A 20,789-nucleotide genomic window follows, 5' to 3' on the forward strand; every position below is an offset into this window, starting at 1 on the left:
CCTTTTCCCACCTGTGTTTGTGGGTAGTTGTTTTCTGTTTTTGTATTCTGTACCAGACAGAACTGTTTCGGTTTCGTTCATTCTCTTGTTATTTTTTCATTCAGTGTTCAATTTATAAATAAAGATGAACATGTACATTTACATTTAAGTCATTTAGCAGACGCTCTTATCCAGAGCGACTTACATGTACCACGCTGCACCTTGGTCCTGACCTTCTTCCACCAACGGCCATTACACAATGTTCTTAAAAACTGAGTGCATCCTATATTTGAAAAAACGAATGACCATACTTTCATAGTTTACATTAACTACGGGGAAAAAACTCAGCCAAAAAGCTCTAACAAAGCAGAACATAAAGGCAAGCCATTGTATGTAAAGCAATGGTCAAGCACTGGAAAGTGACGTAATAAGCCCTAGTTACGCAATCACAAGCAAGACTGGAAAATCTAATGTAAAATGGCAATTGCACCGGCGCTGACTAATAGTCTGGATTAGAATCCTAGCACTGTGAGAACCTATCAAATGGCAAAGTACAACACAAAAATACAAAACTCTGAGGACATTGGAGGCCATTTTCATTGAACATTCGAACACACTGAATGAGACTTTTAGCTGACTCATTCAGTAGAAAGCCAATAGAAATGGCAGAGCTCAGACCACAGCAATTTGAAAGTTCCTAAAAGTTCCATCTGAGTAAATCGATGAGGCTACCTTGTGCATACTGTATACAGTAAGACGGAAGTTTACATACACCTTAGCCAAATACATTTAAACTCCATTTTTCACAATTCCTGACATTCAATCTGAGTAAAAATGCAGTTTTAGGTCAGTTAGGATCACCACTTTATTTGGAGAATGTCAAATGTCATAATAGTAAAGAGAATGATTTATTTCAGCTTTCATTTCATTCATCACATTCCCAGTGGGTCAGAAGTTTACATACTCAATTCGTATTTGGTAGGATTGTCTTCCACAAGCTTCCCAAAATAAGTTGGGGGAATTTTGGCCCATTCCTCCTGACAGAGCTGGTGTAACTGAGTCAGGTTTGTAGGCCTCCTTGCTCGCCCACACATTTTCTATAGGATTGAGGTCAGGGCTTTATGATGGCCACTACAATATCTTGACTTTGTTGTCCTTAAGCCATTTTGCCACAACATTGGAAGTATGCTTGGGGTCATTGTCCATTTGGAAGACCCATTTGCGACCAAGCTTTAACTTCCTGACTGATGTCTTGAGAAAGCTCCCCCACAACAAGATGCTGCCACCCCCGTGCTTCACGGTTGGGATGGTGTTCTTCGACTTGCAAGCCTCCCCCTTTTTCCTCCAAACATAACGATGGTCATTATGGCTGAACAGTTTTATTTTTGTTTCATCAGACCAGAGGACATTTCTCCAAAAAGTACGATCTTTGTCCCCATGTGCAGTTGCAAAACGTAGTCTGGCTCTTTTATGGTGGTTTTGGAGCTTTCAGGTTGTCGATATAGGACTAGTTTTACTGTGGACATAGATACTTTTGTACCCGTTTCCTCCAGCATCTTCAAAAAGTCCTGTTGTTCTGGGATTGATTTATACTTTTCTCACCAAAATACATTCATCTCTAGGAGACAGAACGCGTCTCCTTCCTGAGTGATGACGGCTGCGTGGTCCCATGGTGTTTATACTTACATACTATTGTTTGTACAGATGAACGTGGTACCTTCAGGCGTTTGGAAATTGCTCCCAAGGATGAACCAGACTTGTGGTCTACAATTTTTTTCTGAGGTCTTGGCTGATTTCTTTGGATTTTCCCATGATGTCAAGCAAAGAGTCACTGAGTTTGAAGGTAGGCCTTGAAATACATCCACATGTCCATCTCCAATTGACTCAAATGATGTCAATTAGCCTATCAGAAGCTTCTAAAGCCATGACAATTTTCCACGCTGTTTAAAGGCACAGTCAACTTAGTGTATTAAACTTCTGACCCACTGGAATTGTGATATATTATTTCACTGTCTGTAAACAATTGCTGTAAAAATGACTTGTGTCATGCACAAAGTAGATGTCCCAACCGACTTGCCAAAACTATAGTTTGTCAACAAGTAATTTGTGGAGTGGTTGAAAAACTAGTTTTAATGACTCCAACCTAAGTGTATGTAAACTTCCGACTTCAACTGTACACTGCATTATACTTTAACTTAGTCCCCCAAAAAATTCTGCCTACCTCATGCAGTAGCTTCTCCAGGTTCTCCTGTAGCTCTATGAAGTAGCGTGAGGTGACCAGGCCCATCTGGGACTTGTCTAGGCAGTCTCTGGCCAGCTCTACTAGCTGGTGCTGGATGAAGCCCAGCACGCCGTCGGCCAGGGGCAGGTTGCTGTTTGGGGAGCAGTCGGCAAGGATGTCCAGCAGACGCCCTTCCATCTGGGCTGTTGCCTGGAAAATCACATTACATTTGATGATAAACTTGATCTAAAGTGCATTTTCACAAATACAGTGCAAAGTATTCAGAACACTTGTCTTTTTTCCACATTGTGTTACGTTACAGCCTTGGGTAAAATTAGATTTTTTTCTCATCAACCTACACACAATACCTCATAATGAACAAAAAATGTAAAACAGAAATACCTTATTTGCATAATTATTTAGACCCTTTGCTATGAGACTCGAAATTGAGCTCAGGTGCATCCTGTATCCATTGATCATCCTTGATGTTTCGACAACTTGATTGGTTCACCAGTGGTAAATTCAATTGATTGGACATCATTTTGAAAAGGCACACACCTGTCTATATAAAGGTCCCACAGTTGACAGTGTATATCAGAGCAAAAACCAAGCCATGAGGTTGAAGGAATTCATAGAGGAATTCATAGTCCATAGAGCTCCGAGACAGGATTGTGTCGAGGCACAGATCTGGGGAAGGGTGTCAAAAAATGTCTCCAGCATTGAAGGTCCCCAAGAACACAATGGCCTCCATCATTCTTAAATGGAAGAAGTTTGGAACCACCAAGACTCTTCCTAGAGCTGGCTGCCCGGCCAAACTGAGCAATCGGGGGAGAAGGGCCTTGGTCAGGGAGGTAAGCAAATACCCAATGGTCTCTCTGACAGATATCCAGAGTTCTTCTGTGGCGATGGAAGAACAACCATCTCTGCAGCACTCCACCAATCAGGCCTTTATGGTAGAGTGGTCAGATGGAAGCCACTGCTCAGTAAAAGGCACATGACAATCCGCTTGGAGTTTGCCAAAGGGAACCTAAAGAACTCTCAGACCATGAGAAACAACATTCTCTGGTCTGATGAAACCAAGATTGAACTCTTTGGCCTGAAAGCCAAGCGTCACGTCTGGAGGAAATCTGGCACCATCCCCACTGTGAAGCATGGTCAAATCAAATCAAATGTTATTGGTCACATAAACATGGTGAACAGATGTTAATGTGAGTGTTGCGAAATGATTGTGCTTCTAGTTCCGACCGTGCAATAATATCTAACAAGTAATCTAACAATTTCACAACAACTACCTTATATACACACAAGTGTAAAGGAATGAATAAGTATATGTAAATATATGGATGAGCGATGGCGTGCGGCATTTAGGCAAGATGCAGTAGATGGTATAGAGTACAGGAAATACATATGAGATGAGTAATGTAGGGTGTGTAAGCATTATATAAAGAGGCATTGTTTAAAACAACATTTTTTACATCCAATTTGTAATTATTCAAGTGGCTAGACATTGAGTCAGTATGTTGGCAGCAGCCACTCAATGTTAGTTATGGCTGTTTAACAGTCTGATGGCCTTGAGATATAATCTGTTTTTCAGTCTCTCGGTCCCAGCTTTGATGCACCTGTACTGACCTCACCTTCTGGATGATAACGGGGTGAACAGGCAGTGGCTCGGGTGGTTGTTGTCCTTGATGATCTTTATGGCCTTCCTGTGACATCGGGTGGTGTAGGTGTCCTGGAGGGCAGGTAGTTTGCTCCCAGTGATGCGTTGTGCAGACCTCACTACCCTCTGGAGAGCCTTATGGTTACGGGCAGAGCTGTTGCCGTACCAGGCTGTGGGTGATACAGCCCGACAGGATGCTCTCAATTGTGCATCTGTAAAGGTTTGTGAGTGTTTTTGGTGACAAGCCACATTTCTTCAGCCTCCTGAGGTTGAAGAGGCACTATTGCGCCTTCTTCACCACGCTGTCTGTACGGGTGGACCATTTCAGTTTGTCCATGATGTGTACGCCGAGGAACTTTCAACCATCTCCACTACTGTCCCGTCGATGTGGATAGGGGGGTGCTCCCTCTGCTGTTTCCTGAAGTCCGCAATCATCTCCTTTGTTTTGTTGACATTGAGTGTGAGGTTGTTTTCCTGACACCACACTCCAAGGGCCCTCACCTCCTCCCTGTAAGCTGTCTCGTCGTTGTTGGTAATCAAGCCTACCACTGCAGTGTTGTCTGAAAACTTGATGATTGAGTTGGAGGCGTGCGTGGCCACGCAGTCATGGGTGAAAAGGGAGTACAGGTGAGGGCTCAGAATGCATCCTTGTGGGGCCCCAGTGTTGAGGATCAGCGGGTGGAGATGTTGTTTCCTACCTTCACCATCTGAGGGGCGGCCCGTCAGGAAGTCCAGGACCCAGTTGCAGAGGGAGGAGTCGAGACCCAGGGTCTCGAGCTTAATGACGAGTTTGGAGGGTACTATGGTGTTAAATGCTGAGCTGTAAATCGATGAACAGCATTCTTACATAGGTATTCCTTTTGTCCAGATGGGTTAGGACAGTGTGCAGTGTGATTGCGATTGCGTCGTCTGTGGACGTATTGGGGCGGTAAGCAAATTGGAGTGGGTCTAGGGCAGTGGTTCTTAACCTGGGTTCGATCGAACCTCAGGGGTTCGGCGGAGATCAAGACACACATCCGACTCATATGATTCGTGATGACAACCCCGCTTGGCCATCATTAGCTGCAGGTGATCACGCTACATCGCTTTGCCTATCTGTGCTGCAGGGAATTTGGTGCGCTCAGTAGTCGACTTGTGACTGTCGTGATAGTACGTCTTGTGATTTTCTTTCTTAATATTTTAATCCCTTCACTTACTATGTCGAGCAAAAAAAGAAAGTGGTCGGACGAATATGTACAATACGGATTCATGTATAATGGAACGTGATGGGAGTCAGCGTCCAAACTGCATGATTTGCAATGCCAAGTTGAGCAATTCTAGTCTAGCACCGGCAAAACTAAGAACACTTCCTTAAGCTGCATGGAGATGGAAAATACAAGAACACAACGCTCGCGAAATTCAAGGTGAAGAGAACCAGATTCGATGAAAAGGCTACTCTGCTTGTTCTCGGCTTTGTACCCATCAACAAACCGATCCTCACAGCATCGTAGGAAGTTGCTTACCTGATGGCAAAGCAGGGCAAACAACACACCATTGGTGAAACACTCATAAAACGAGCTGTGTTGAAGATGGCGAATATCATGCTGGGAAAAGAGGCTGAAGTTAAGTAATCCCAAATTCCTCTTTCAAATGACACCATCAGCGACAGAATAGAGGACATGAGCAAAGACATCTTGGCTCAAGTAGTTGCAGATCTGATTTCAAGCCTGGCAAAATTCAAGCCCGGCAAAACTCGTTGAGACCACAGACGTTTCCAATCTAAGCCAGCTTGCTGTATTCGTGGGCTATGTGAAAGACGACGTGATAAAGGAAGATTTTTTTTATTTTGTAAGCCTCTTACAACAACAACTAAGGCAGCCAATGTGAAGAAACTTGTGGATGACTTCTTCAAAGACAACAATCTTTCGTGGGATATGGTTTCTGCAGTTTGTTCGGATGGAGCTCCAGTCATGCTGGGAAGAAAGTCTGGTTTTGGTGCGCTAGTGAAAGCCAATGCACCACACATCATTGTTACGCATTGTATTCTGCACAGGCATGCGTTGGCAACAAAAACCTTGCCTCCAAAACTGGCAGAAGTATTAAAAATTGTAGTGGAATGTGTGAACTATGTGCGAACTAATGCTCTGAGGCACCGCATCTTCAGTGTGCTGTGTAAAGAAATGGGCTCTGAATTTGAGGTACTTCTGTACCATTCTAACGTTTGGTGGTTAGACCGGGGACAGGTGCTGAATCGTGATTTTTGCCGTGCGTGTGGAATTAGCCCTGTTTTTGCAAGAGCACCAACATTGTCATTGTCATTCTGAGTTCATTCTCATTTTAGCATACATGGCTGATATCTTCGCAGCTCTCAATCATCTCAATCAAAAGATGCAGGGTGGTGGAGTCAACATCATCGAAGCGGAGGAAAACCTGAAGGCTTTTTTAAAAAAGCTACCGTTATGGAAACAACGAACAGAGAACGATAACTTCGCAAACTTTCTCCTGCTGGACGACTGTGTAAGTAAGATCGAAGATGTATCTGGAATCGGAGACATTTCTGTACCCGCGGAACTGAAGCAAGCAATGCCACGCACTTAGATGAGCTTGCAAAGTCTCTCGACAGATACTTCCCTACAAGAGAGTCATATCCAGCATGGGTGATACAGCTGTTCACGTTTAGTGTTGAGACAACAGATGTCAATGATGAATACCTCGATGAAATCATTGAAATTCAGCAGAGCCAGGTTCAACAGCAACTCTTCAGAACAACAACGCTTTCAACGTTTTGGTGTCAACAAATGGTAACGTGCCCTGTTATTGCTAAGAAAGCTCTGGAGATTTTCATACCGTTTGTTACAACATATTTTTGCGAGCAATCCTTTGAGGATGCTGGACATAAAAACGAAGAAAAGGAACAGACTTTGTTGCGAAAATGACATGAGAGTTGCACTTGCCAAGGTGAAGCCGTGCATTTCTGAACTGGTCTCTGAAAGGCAACAGCAGAAGTTACACTGATTTGCAGCAAATATTCATTATTATGTTTTAGTTTTTGTGTGAAAATCATGTTTTGATGATTTTGTTCTTTGAACACAGTGATGTTGATGTACGGTTAATTTTGTGCACCAGTAAACTATGTTTTGAATTTGAAAAAAATCATATTTTATTTTTCCAATTAAGAAGGGTTCGGTGAATGCACATAAGAAACTGGTGGGGTTCAGTACCTCCAACAAGGTTAAGAACCACTGGTCTATGGTGTCAGGTAGGGTGGAGGTGATATGATCCTCGACTAGTCTCTCAAAGCACTTCATGATGACGGTGAGTGCTACGGGGCGATAGTTGTTTAGCTCCATTACCTTAGCTTTCTTGGTGGTGGCAGCATCATGCTGTGGGGATGTTAATCAGCGGCAGGTACTGGGAGACTAGTCAGGATAAACGTAAAAGATTAACGGAGCAAAGTACAGAGAGATCCTTGATGAAAACATGCTCCAGAGTGCTCAGGACCTCAGACTGGGGCAAAGGTTCACCTTCCAGCAGGACAATGACCCTAAGCACACAGCAAAGACAACACAGGAGTGGTTACGGGACAAGTCCCCGAATGTCCTTGAGTGGCGCAGCCAGAGCCTGGACTTGAACCCGATCAAACATCTCTGGTGAGACCTGCCAAGCTTGTAGCCTCATACACCAAAAGACTCGAGGCTGTAATCGCTGCCAAAGGTGCTTCAACAAAGTACTGAGTAAAGGGTCTGAATACTTATGTAAATGGTTTATTTCCTTCCTTACATTTTTTATATTTCAAAACATTTCTAAAAACCTGTTTTTGCTTTGTCATTATGGGGTAGTGTGTGTAGATTGATGAGGGAAAAAAACAATTGAATCCATTTCAGAATAAGGCTGTAACGTAAGAAAATGTGGAGAAGCAGATCAAAGTGAAATATAAAAGTAAACAAGATGAACGTATTTAGAAGAGACGTGTACATGATGAATCAATTGATGTGCTAGGAAAAGCAGTGTGGCGAGTCAGGAAATAACACCTACCTTCGGAAAACGCTCTTTGTAAACGTGATTCATCATTACAATCTCATTGTCAAAGGTGCCACATGTCCGACCAGGGCTGGAGGAAGACAAGACAATCACAGTCCAGTTCTTCATTTGAGTATGAATAATCTTAGCGTTATGACTATTAGAACTTTCAAACAGAGTAGAAATTCAAAAGTACCGGTAAGCACAAAAAAACATCAAATGCCACTTATGGAGAAGTTTAGTTCAACAGTTATGTAGTCATGACCACACTTGTAGTCTTCACTTGGGTTTGATTACATGGGTGCCCAGGAGTGTAGGGCTCCCCCTTAATAAATCAGGGCAGTCTCTTCATCATCCGGTTAACCTTTAAAAAAGGTGCAAAATGCAGAAATCCCTCCGCCATTTCCTGGTTGCTAACATTCTAATAGTTCATGTGACAAAACAAGAAGTCATTGTTTAGATAATCATTGTACCATCTAAACCACTGTGAAATATATTTTCCAGAACCCTAAATATTGTATTTTCAGCAGTTTGAAGCTGGTGTACAAAACCGAAAGTGAAAGACACAAAAACTAAACTTAACAGGAAGCATAGAAATAGCACACATAGAACAGATCTAACACTTCGTATACTTGCTTTCAATGAGAATGACAGATCTATAACTCACATTTCTATGTGAATTTGGTCAGGTTGCCCAATAAGTTATATACTGCAGCTTTAAAAAATATCAACAGTTGTCCAGACAGTTATTTCTAGGCCAAAGAACAACTTCGTAATATAACCCTTTGCCTTGTTTGAAATTAATCTGAACGCCATTAAAAATTCTCTTCATTTTGTTAAATAATGTCTCAAAATGGCTTAAGGACAACAAAGTCAAGGTATTGGAGTGGCCATCACAAAGCCCTGACCTCAACCCTATAGAACATTTGTGGGCAAAACTGAAAAAGTGCGTGCAAGCAAGGAGGCCTACAATCCTGACTCAGTTACACCAGCTCTGTCAGGAGAAACGGGCCAAAATTCACCCAATTTAGTGTGGGAAGTTTGTGGAAGGCTACCCAAAACGTTTGACCCAAGTTAAACAACTTAAAGGCAATCCTACCAAATACTAATTGAATGTATATGAACTTCTGAACCACTGGGAATGTGTTGAAAGAAATATAAGCTGAAATAAATACATTCTCTCTACTATTATTCTGACATTTCACATTCTTCAAATAAAGCGGTGATCCTAACTGACCGAAGACAGGGAAGTTTTACTAGGATTAAATGTCAAGAATTGTGAAAAACTGAGTTTAAATCTAGTTGGCTAAGGTGTATGTAAACTTACGACTTCAACTGTATGTTTACAAATGCAACAGCGGGCTCCTTTGTATGTACATTTGTTGTCATATTATCGTGTTTGTGAGAGACTGGTTGCTCTCATAGCACTGTCTAGTTAAAATGCTACGTATAATGGCCACAAAACTTGTGGCCTTTGACTAAAATCTGCCCTATATATCTATCAAGCACAGGCCGGTCTGTGGCCCACGCAGTACACGTCACAGGAAACCTGACCACATCCAAGCACAGCAGAACTCAGACACTCCTAACGCCTGTACGACTGCCTCTTTCTAACCACCACGAGAACCAGATGGGTCGGAGACACGTCTGTGTTTTAATGAGGGGTGACTAATTGACTAGGAGACACCATGATGTAAGAACATAAACACTATTATGCAAACAGAGCCTGGATGGCTGGATGAAGTCAACAATCTTGGTATTCAATAGCTTATGCAAAGTCAATAGAAAAGCCTTCACCTCTATGCACAGATAAGAATCCACACAAATGTTTGTCAAAGGAAGTACTGTGATTGAGATAAAGCCAATAAGTAAGAAGTTACTGTACTTCATAAATAAAAGTAGTCAAAGCAAAGTGCATTTTCCCAATGAAAATACGTCTTGTCCGAACATGAGGAAAAATGTGTTGACCTCATTCCAAAATAGGACTTCTTGATATGTGATTACCTTCGAGGTGTGAAAACATCCTATAAATGTTTTATTTTGGGGTGAACTATCCCTTTAAGGGTGTTGGTGATCTGATTGGTGGGTGTGCCTACCTGAGACTGCGGGAGCGGAGCCTCACGGGGGGTGAGGGCTGCCCCTCCTCGTCCGCTACACTCTCTGTGCTCCGGAAGTGTTTAAACAGGAAATGAAGCTCATCTGCCGTGGGCTGGAAGGGCAGCTGGTGCAAGAGCTCCTGGGAGGAGGAAGAGGACTGGGGGAGAAAAAGAGAGAGCATAGCGAGAGAGGGAGAGGATAGTGAGAGAGAGAGAGAGAGAGAGGATAGAAAGAGAGAGAGAGAGAGAGAGAGCGAGATCAGTATGTGTTCCAACATATTACATGGCCCTTGAGGCCTTGATACATCAACAAGCCAGAGCTCGGTAAATACACTACCATTCAAAAGTTTGGAGTCACTTAGAAATGTCCTTCTTTTAAAAGAAAAATGTTCATTATAATAACATCAAATTGATCAGAAAAATACAGTGTAGACATTGTTAATATTGTAAATGACTCTTGTAGTTGGAAACGGCTGTTTTTTTATGGAATGACTACATAGGCGTACAGAGGCCCATTATCAGCAACCATCATTCCTGTGTTCCAATGGCATGGTTAGCTAATCCAGTTTATCACTTTAAAAGGATAAATGATCATTAGAAAACCCTTTGTCACTTATGTTAGCACAGCTGAAAACTGTTAATTAAAGAAGCAATAAAACTGGCCTTCTTTAGACTAGTTGAGGATCTGGTGCATCAGCATTTGTGGGTTCGATTACAGGCTCAAAATGGCCAGAAACAAATACCTTTCCTCTGAAACTCGTCAGTCTAATTTTGTTCTGAGAAATGAAGGCTATTCCATGCGAGAAACTGCGAAGAACTGAAGATCTCGTACAACGCTGTGTACTACTCCCTTCACAGAACAGCACAAACTGTCTCTAACCAGAATAGAAAGAGGAGTGGGAGGCCCCGGTGCACAACTGAGCAAGAGGACAAGTACAATGTGTCTAGTTTAAGAGTCAGTTTAACAGTCACCTCACAAGTCTTCAACTGGCAGCTTCATTAAATAGTACCCACAAAAGACCAGTCTCAACGTCAACAGTGAAGAGGCGACTCCGGGATGCTGGCCTTCTAGGCAGAGTTGCAAAGAAAAAGCCATATCTCAGACTGGCCAATAAAAATAAAAGATTAAGATGGGCAAAAGAACAGACACTGGACAGAGGAAGATTGGAAAAAAGTGTTATGGACAGACAAATCTAAGTTTGAGGAGTTCAGATCACAAAGAAGAACATTTATGAGATGCAGAAAAAATGTATAGATGCTGGAGGATTGCTTGACACCATCTGTCAAGCATGTTGGAGGCAATGTGATGGTCTGAGGGGGCTTTGGTGGTGGCAAATTGGGAGATGTGTACAGGGTAAAAGGGGTCTTGAAGAAGGAAGTCTATCACTCCATTTTGTAACGCCATGCCATAGCCTGTGGATGGCGCTTAATTCGAGACAATTTCCTCCTACAATAGGACAATGACCCAAAGCACAGCTCCAAACTATAAAATAACTATTTAGGGAAGAAGCAGTCAGCTGGTATTCTGTCTATAATGGAGTGGCCAGCACAGTCACCGGATGGATCTTAACCCTATTGAGCTGTTGTGGGAGCAGCTTGACCGTATGGTACGTAAGAAGTGCCCAACAAGCCAATCCAACTTGTGGGAGGTGCTTCAGGAAGCATGGGGTGAAATCTCTTCAGATTACCTCAACTAATTGAAAACTAGAACGCCAAAGGTTTGCAAGGCTGTAATTGCTGCAAATTGAGGATTCTTTGACGAAAGCAAAGTTTGAAGGACACAATTATTATTTCAATTAAAAATCATTATTTAAAACCTTGTCAACGTCTTGACTATATTTCCTATTCATTGTGCAACTAATTTCATGTATGTTTTCATGGAAAACAAGGTCATTTCTAAGTGACCCCAAACTTTTGAATGGTAGTGTATGTGCATGATGCAATCAAAGACACACCCTTCATAAACTCAATATCAACAGTGGGGCAAAAAAGTATTTAGTCAGCCACCAATTGTTCAAGTTCTCCCACTTAAAAAGATGAGAGGCCTGTAATTTTCATCATAGGTACACTTCAACTATGACAGACAAAATGAGAAAAAAAAATCCAGAAAATCACCTCTGTCATTGCCAACAAAGGGTATATAACAAAGTATTGAGAAACTTTTGTTATTGACCAAATACTTATTTTCCACCATCATTTGCAAATAAATTCATTAAAAATCCTACAATGTAATTTTCTGGATTTTTTTCTTATTTTGTCTGTCATAGTTGAAGTGTACCTATGAGGGAAATTACAGGCCTCTCTCATTTTTTTAAGTGGGAGAACTTGCACAATTGGTGGCTGACTAAATACTTTTTTGCCCCACTGTATATATTTACACTCTGGTCAGACATTGCTCGTCCTAATATTTCTATATTTCTTAATTTCTTATTTCTCCATTCTTTTACTTATAGATGTGTTTTACTGCACTGTTGGAGCTAGGAACATAGGCATTTTGCTACACCCACAATAACATCTGCTAAATATGTGTATGCAACCAATAACATTTGATTACATTTGTAACAAAAATGCCATTTTCATAGAAGGCCTTGAAAGCCAGATCAGTGATTATTACAAAAACACAGGTTAAACTATTTTGATAAAATGTGTGGGTCTTATGATTGTGGATGGTTTATATTTAGCCTAGGTATAATTTCACAAGCTCTTAACTCATTAGATTATTGCTAACTGTTTGAAATGCAGTATATTTTACCTTTAAATTGTACAACAAAACGTACTGTATATATTGTGAATCGCACATAAATTTGAAAAAAATCTAGATAGGTCTTATCTGGACTTCCTGGTAGCAACCTTAAATACTGAACTTAAACAGCTACATTTCCTGTGGGTTTACTGTACAACATGGTGTTGCTCAATAAACATTTCATTGTTAGTTAAATTGAGTATTGACGACAATGCCAAACGCTCCCTTGTTGGTCTTTGAGGAAGAAGGGCTTACATATTTAATGAGGAAGAGAGGGACGACTTACTGACACTGAAGAGCTGGGTGGGTTGGTGCCATAGCCGGACGAGGGGACGGAGGCAACAGACCATCTTCGCCCATCCGCTCTGGAAGAACCAGGAAACAACAAAGCACCTTATGAGCTTTTAAATTTCATACATATCCTCAAGATTTAATCATGAAGCACTACCAAAGGCTGTTTAACATGATTAAAGGAGGTATAAAAAAAATGTAATCGACAAAAAAGGATCAAATGTTTTCCTACCTTTCAGTGCGGGCCAGGTGGCTGGGATAACACATTATGAGGAAGAGCCAGAGAGAAAGAAAGAAGGAAATGAACAATTAGGACACAAACACATTCACTGACACAGTGAAGCTGTCAGAAGCTCACGACCTGACGTCAATGTGCTGAACACCTGACAAGATGCCATGAACCCAATGGTACATGCTTAATGAGTCATTTCTCTCTCACACACACACACACACACACCTTTCACCACCCTTCAGCTCAACCACTCTTGTAGCAGAAAACAAATAATTCAGTCATTGTCTATATGAATGCAGCTGACACTCTATTGAAGCCATTGAATGCAGTTTATCATAGTGCAAAAGGTTCAGTACACATCATTGCATTTTGTATCAAAGTACAAAGTCGGCTGGTCATTCTTGTAGTCTCGTAGATCATGCATTAAGCTCTTTTTGTCTATAAAAGCCCTCTTGCATAAACTTCCGCCATGCCTTACTTAATTGTTAACCTTCAGACATATAAATTACCAGACTCGGACCCATTCAATCTCCGCCGAGTTAGGTAAATCTTCCAAGAGTGTGCAAAACTGTCATCAAGGCAAAGGGTGGCTACTTTGAAGAATCTCAAATAACATATTTTGATTTGTTTTAACACTTTTTGGGGGTTACTACATGATTCCATATGTGTTATTTCATAGTTTGTCTTCACTATTATTCTACAATGTAGAAAATAGTCAAAAATAAAGAAACCCTGGAATGAGTAGGTGTCCAAACCTTTGACTGGTCCTGTGCATGTGTAATTTAACTGTTGTTTATTGACGTGTTTATGAAGGAGTCATCTGCGAAAGAGACCGTGGTCTCAGAATGACGCCCTGCTTAGTCATCAAATCAAATGTATTTATATAGCCCTTCGTACATCAGCTGATATCTCAAAGTGTTGTACAGAAACCCAGCCTAAAACCCCAAACAGCAAGCAATGCAGGTGTAGAAGCACGGTAAAAGGTTGCATACATTTTTTGGGAGGGGGCCACAATATTCCTCATGTGTCAGGTTAGAGCCCTGAAAAACCAGCTTATGGCTGACAAATCAGGTCTGACTTAATAAGATTGGGGTTTCTGCACGTATCAGAGCAAGGATTAGTCAACTGATATAGGATGTCTTTTCGGCTTCATATCCCAGATATATTATTATGAATAATAGTAATATTAATTTAATATCAAAGTTCTTATGACAGATGTGTGTCAGTATTTCAAGCAAGTCGCCACATGGGATTGTTTACATGGCCAAATAACAGCACACGAGGACTGCAGTCTGAGTACCAACAACTATCTAAAGCACAACACCTTACACACTGCAGCCATAGCATCTACAGTGCATTCGGAAAGTATTCAGACCACATGACTTTTTCCACATATTGTTATGTTACAGCCTTGTTCTAAAATCGATTCAATTGTTGTTATTTCCCCCCTCAATCTACACACAATTCCCATAATGGCAAAGCAAGTTCTTAGAAATGTAAGCAAATGTATTAAAAATGAACAATACTTTATTTATATATATATATATTCAGACCCATAGCATCTATGTCCACTTTGGCATCCCCGAACCCTCAGTAAATGTAGCTGTGTCATGTAAAACTGATGCAACCGTGTGCATGGCCAAAATGTTTCATGTGATTCGCCCCCACTTATCTCTATAGTTTATGGTGTGGTACACTTACTCCTGTACCATTAAAGGCATTGCCTCACTGTCCTCAAGCCTGACTGGGTTGCAACTGTTTAACACTGAAGGTGATGCTTGTAGCTCACTAGTGGGTTGGCTCACAGTATATGTGACGTGTGATAGGCTCAGGATAAGGCTGTCTGTATCGCATCATCACGGCAGCCCAGAGTAATGAGTGTGCGTACTGCACACCGACTCTCCCTTTAATTGCGCTGACAAATGCCAAGTCCTATGTCCCATGAGTAGCCCTAGAGCCATTTGGCTGGTTTCAGTCTAAAGCACCGTCCTCATTTCTAATAGAGGTATTTGATGCATTGCTGTTGTCATGGAAAAGCGACAAAGGTTACCTACAGTACCATCCCTTTTCTATGCATTTCTGGGGGGGGTTATCCTTTTTGTGAACTAGATCTTTTGGCTACCTATTGTGTGCTAAAGTGAAGGTGCCTTTTGACAGTTCTGAGATGAATTCTGAGATGAATTGCATACCTTCTTTTTATTAGTAGGACTCCTTCAATAATCCAACCAAATGAAAACATGAATTCCTTCTACTAAACTGAAATAATTGAAAGGAGGATTGGACTTTTCCTTACCTGCGTGCAAACTGGAAGTTGGCGGAGGCACTAGCGGAGACATTTCGGGGGCTTTCTTGGGGGCTACTTCCAGCTGAAACACAACAATTAGGCTCTTAGGGCCTCCCGGGTGGCGCAGTGGTTAAGGGTGCTGTACTGCAGCGCCAGCTGTGCCATCAGAGTTCCTGGGTTCGCGACCAGGCTCTGTCGTAACCGGAAGGTCCGTGGGGCGACGCACAATTGGCCTAGCGTCGTCCGGGTTAGGGAGGGCTTGGTCGGTAGGGATGTCCTTGTCTCATCGCGCACCAGTGACTCCTGTGGCGGGCCGGGTGCAGTGAGCGCTAACCAAGGTTGCCAGGTGCACGGTGTACCCTCCGACACATTGGTGCGGCTAGCATCCGGGTTGGAGGCGCGCTGTGTTAAGAAGCAGTACGGCTGGTTGGGTTGTGTATCGGAGGACGCATGACTTTCAACCTTCGTCTCTCCCGAGCCCGTACGGGAGTTGTAGCGATGAGACAAGATAGTAGCTACTACAACAATTGGATACCACGAAATTGGGATGAAAAAAGGGGTAAAAAAAACAATACAAATAAAAAAACAATTAGGCTCTGTTGGTGTTTTATCACTGGATCATGTTTTATTAATGAAGGAATAGGCCATGTTGTTATAACTGCAGTCTGCTGTCATTCTTGAGAGCTGATGATGCACAAGTAAAGGACAAGCTGCCCTAAATCCAGAGCAATCAGTCTCTGGTGGAACTGAATTCAATAAACTCAACGCGTATTTACAACCAAGGAGTCTGGAAAGGACAGGGTTTTGTGATAGGCCTTAACGCACGGTCACTTGATAACTCTCAATTCCATCCGTAGCATTAAACATTTCTAAACTGTCTGGACAACCTGATTTGTTATGATAAAGTTAAGCGTGTCTGTCTGCTGAGGATAGCAAGAATCACATTTCCTAAGTCTTTCACTGGGCTCACAATCAATAACCATGAATGAAAACAGTTTCTTGGGCCTCCCGGGTGGCACAGTGGTTAAGGGCGCTGTACTGCAGCGCCAGCTGTGCCACCAGAGACTCTGGATTCGAGCCCAGGCTCTGTCGTATTCGGCCGTGACCGGGAGTTCCATGGGGCGATGCACAATTGGCCAAGCGTCGTCCGGGTTAGGGAGGGCTTGGCCGGTAGGGATATCCTTGTCTCATCGCACACCCGCGACTCCTGTGGTGGGCTGGGCGCAGTGTGCGCTAACCAAGGTTGCCAGGTGCACAGTGTTTCCTCCAACACATTGGTGTGGCTGGCTTCCGGGTTGGATGTGCGCTGTGTTAAGAAGCAGTGTGGCTTGGCTGGGTTGTGTATCGGAGGACGCATGACTTTCAACCTTTGTCTCTCCCAAGCCCGTACGGGAGTTGTAGCGATGAGACAAGATAGTAGCTACTAACAATTGGATACCACGAAATTGGGGAGAAAAAGTTTAAAGAGAGAAAGAAAAAGAAAGTAAGAAAGAAAAGAAAAAGAAAACGGTTTCTTTCATGTGAAATGTATTACATCAGTTATTCCCCTAAAATGATACAAAAGCTAAAGAAATAAGCTTCTTTGGAAACTTGAGCTTCAAAACAGAAACCAAAGAGCGATTTGAGCTTGGCCAGCTCAGCTGCTTAATTTTAATTTGCCTGAGAACTCCGTTCTCACTGTGTGAGAACACACAGTTTAGCATTATGTGTTTCTTGCACTGGAAAGGTCTGATTGGTTTGCTGTCTCTTTAATGCCACTGCTGATTGGCCTGCTATATATTTATCATGTACTGATTGGTCTGCTATGTTTTTACAACATACTGATTGGTCTGCACTCTATCTCATGCTGAGTGCAGTGCAGAGACTGCTGACAACAACATCTACCTGTGGTGAGGGGGAGAGGTGAGAGTGGTCGGGAGAGCGTGGGGGAGGGGGTCCCGACTGCCAGACTCCTTCTCTTGTTGTTACGGCAACTGTGTGGAAAAGGGAGAGAATTGTTTTGTGTGATACATTAGAGTAGTGGAATGTAAACCGAGTTGTGATATTGGGGCTTGGTTGTAACATGCAGGTGTTCTGATTTATTTAGCCTGTATGATACACTATGCACATTTCACCACCAAGTACTGAAAAAAGTAATTCATTTCTAATTCAAATGTATTGTAAAATGATTTGGACCTCTTGTTTTTGGCTTGTACACCTACCTCACACAGTAGGCAGTAGAAATTGAATTACCATCTAATTTGGTTAAAATGGACAACTTTGCTTAACACAAATTAGTCAGCTTAGCAGTCCATTGATAAGAACACAGTCTCTGTTATTGGGGGGCTACGGTGCTTGCAGGGCGTGTCCCCACCCGGCTCCATGTCTCCATGACCGAGGGTAGATTTACAGAATGCAAGGAACTCATTTTCAGTTTGTTTTTTTCGTAGATGACTGATCCCCAGCCCCATTGTTGATGTTGCGCTGCCACAGGGCCACTGTAATATCAATGCAATCTCGTTGGCAGTGACCTAAAGTAATTGAGAAGCTCAGACGACAACTGAGCCTGACATTTCTGGGTCGGCATGGAGATGAGATCCATGCGGCTCAAACCAAAGGCATTAACTGGGAGAGATGTTTGTTTAAAAGCAGAACTCAACTGAGAGAATACAAAAGATCCCCTTGTAATAAAATGTATTTAATTCATATATACATTTATCAAACTTTGATCTGTCCATGTCAATTGTTTCACAAACCAATTTTCATTTGCAAAAACAACCTGCCAAGATTAAATCAAAATCATAAGCAAAACACTGAGGCAATAGAAAGTATTTCAATATCGGTCTCAGTCAAACAACAAGCTGTATTACTTGTAGGGCTTTGCAGGGAATTGCACGGTACCATGCTTTAAGAAGCTACGTGCAAATAGTAGACTGACATGTACTACGAACCAACAGAGATTGTGGTGAATGCTTGGCGGTTGACACAGCCGGTGTTAGCTGTCAGATGCACCATGACATCTTCCACACCCACCAGGATTCTAAAACAACTGTGGTAGACTATGGGCAGACTTGTACACAAAACATTCAGAACTGGTTCCCAAACTCGGTTCTCGGGACCCCAAGGGGTGAACGTTTTGGTTTTTGCCCTAGCACTACACAGCTGATTCAAATAAACAACTAACTATCAAACTTTAATGATGTGAATGAGCTGCGTAGTGCTAGGGTTGGACTTTGGGGTCCAGAGGACCGAGTTTGGGAAACACTGACAGAGTGACCAGGTGAAGGCTATGATTCTTTATTGATGTCACCTGTTAAATCCACTTCAATCAGTGTAGATGAAGGAGACAGGTTAAAATAAGGATTTTTAAGCCTTGAGACATGGATTGTGTATGTGTGCCATTCAGCGGGTGAATGTGTAAAACAAAAGATTAAAGTGCCTTTGAACAGGAGTATCATAGTACTGGTTTGAGAGTGTCAAGAACTTCAACGTGTGTATCAAGAGTGGTCCACCACCCAAAGGACATCCAGCTAACTTGACAACTGAGGAAGGCAATGGAGTCAACATGAGCCAGCATCCCTGTGCAACGCTTTCGACACGAGTCCGTGCCCCGACAAATTGAGGCTGTTCTGAGGGCAAATGGTGCAACTCAATATGAGAAAGATGCTCCTAATGTTTTGTATACTCAGTTTATATTGACTGGCTTGCCAACGTCTGCTACTGTAGTGAAATAGATTTTCTTTGTTTTGGGGGAATTTAGAGACCCAAGAAATATTCAACGTTTCACAGATTTCACAGATTTAAAGTTAATATAACTAATATTCATGTGAATAAATTAGTTTTACTTATATACTTTTGCTAGAATATAGCCTATACTGTAAGGAACAAGTTGTGAACCTTCGGCATGAACAACACTGTGTCCCTCCCTATACAGCTGCGGCTTCTGTAAGTCAAAACAGAGGCAACAATAACGGCCACATTTCTCTATCGGAAACAAAACTAGGGTGGATGTAACCCGACACATTGTAGTAAAGTAGAGAAATCACAGCACAAAACCAGACTGAACATCAACATGAAAACAAAGGTCAATTTGTGCCATTGTTGTGAATGAAATGGTACGCTGTTATTGAAGAATAATATAATAATAATAATAATAAATGCCATTTAGCAGACGCTTTTATCCAAAGCGACTTAAAAAGCATAGCCTTATAATTATTAAATGCGACGTCATTTTCCTGAATAGTTGTCCCTGTGGTCTTGGGCTTTGACTCAGACAACCAAAATACTAAATGCAATAGGCAGCACGGGCTCATCCATAAGAGATTTGCATGATCGCTGATTTGCATGATCGCTGATTAAAATAGTTTGACAAGTCGGCTGACAGAAGAAAATCAGGTTACCTTTTTGATCTTTTCATCATGGCCCCAGTCACAAAACATGTTTTGTAGCTGGGCAAAACGGTCCAAAAGTAATTCTGATCAGACATGATGAATTACAGCGATGCAAAGGGGTACTTTGAATCGAGTTTGGTAAATGTCCACTATCTCTTGAATAACACAAGTTATATATCCTCGAAATGTTTCGGAGAGTACTCGGTGTCCGAAACCAGAAACTCCGACAAGGGTTGGTACGATCTGACTCCATACCCGTGGCAGCTCAGGCAAGTAGGCGCTAAGCAACTGTTGATGCCATCATCTCTTTATTTCTTCCATGTGAATTTTCGGAAAGGCATCTGTCGCGCACTACACTCTGGAATCTTTCTCAATCACCAAAACATGTTAACTCCAGAAACAGCTAACACCGCGCAGATACTTGTGTCAATTCATCAATTGGAGGAGGAGGGATTGGCGCCGAAGGAAGGAAGTTGTAATTTAGACTGGGGGATGTAGCATAATGGCGCGTTTATGTAAAATAATGATAATGGATTTCACCATCACTGTATGTTGTTCGCATGACTATTTAAAAAGCCTCGGGCAAATTGATAAAATATTAACAAGTGCAACTATTATGCTGCTATTCGACTGTAACACCAGTGTTACACAGTACACTAGTGTATAATACACCCTTATGTTATAGGGAATTCTGATATGCCCCAGTATCTATGCATTAAAGATGAGTAGGCCTCTGACGTTTCTCCTCTCCAACGCCCAGGATGCTTCGATTCAAACTCCCATTAGACAGCTCTGCAAGCTTGTCTGTCTGATTTTTACTATGGCTGAGGATAACAAGTATCACATTTCCTAAGTCCTCCACTGGGCTCACAATCAATAACCGACAAACTAAACACCTTCTTTGCCCGCTTTGA

The 20,789-nt window shown here is 42.1% G+C and overlaps 1 protein-coding gene across 2 annotated transcripts in view; it reads right to left on the minus strand.

The window, feature by feature from the left end:
• LOC124042012 (microtubule-associated serine/threonine-protein kinase 3-like) overlaps window positions 1-20,789 on the minus strand; it is a 66,244-nt gene that overhangs the window by 34,362 nt on the left and 11,093 nt on the right. The window contains exons 1-8 of one of the 2 annotated variants that reach the window (XM_046360276.1): window positions 19,885-20,313; window positions 17,390-17,478; window positions 15,515-15,587; window positions 13,222-13,242; window positions 12,985-13,063; window positions 9,956-10,113; window positions 7,875-7,950; window positions 2,201-2,410 (exon numbers count right to left, since the gene is read on the minus strand). In XM_046360276.1, the coding sequence (XP_046216232.1) occupies window positions 2,201-2,410; window positions 7,875-7,950; window positions 9,956-10,113; window positions 12,985-13,063; window positions 13,222-13,242; window positions 15,515-15,587; window positions 17,390-17,478; window positions 19,885-19,970 (792 nt within the window). In that variant the 5' untranslated portion in view covers window positions 19,971-20,313. Of the gene's footprint in view, window positions 1-2,200; window positions 2,411-7,874; window positions 7,951-9,955; window positions 10,114-12,984; window positions 13,064-13,221; window positions 13,243-15,514; window positions 15,588-17,389; window positions 17,479-19,884; window positions 20,314-20,789 lie in introns of those variants that run through there. The other variant, XM_046360277.1, reaches the window with a different exon arrangement.

Source organism: Oncorhynchus gorbuscha, linkage group LG08 (assembly GCF_021184085.1).
Source record: "Oncorhynchus gorbuscha isolate QuinsamMale2020 ecotype Even-year linkage group LG08, OgorEven_v1.0, whole genome shotgun sequence".
Classification (NCBI taxonomy): domain Eukaryota; kingdom Metazoa; phylum Chordata; class Actinopteri; order Salmoniformes; family Salmonidae; genus Oncorhynchus; species Oncorhynchus gorbuscha.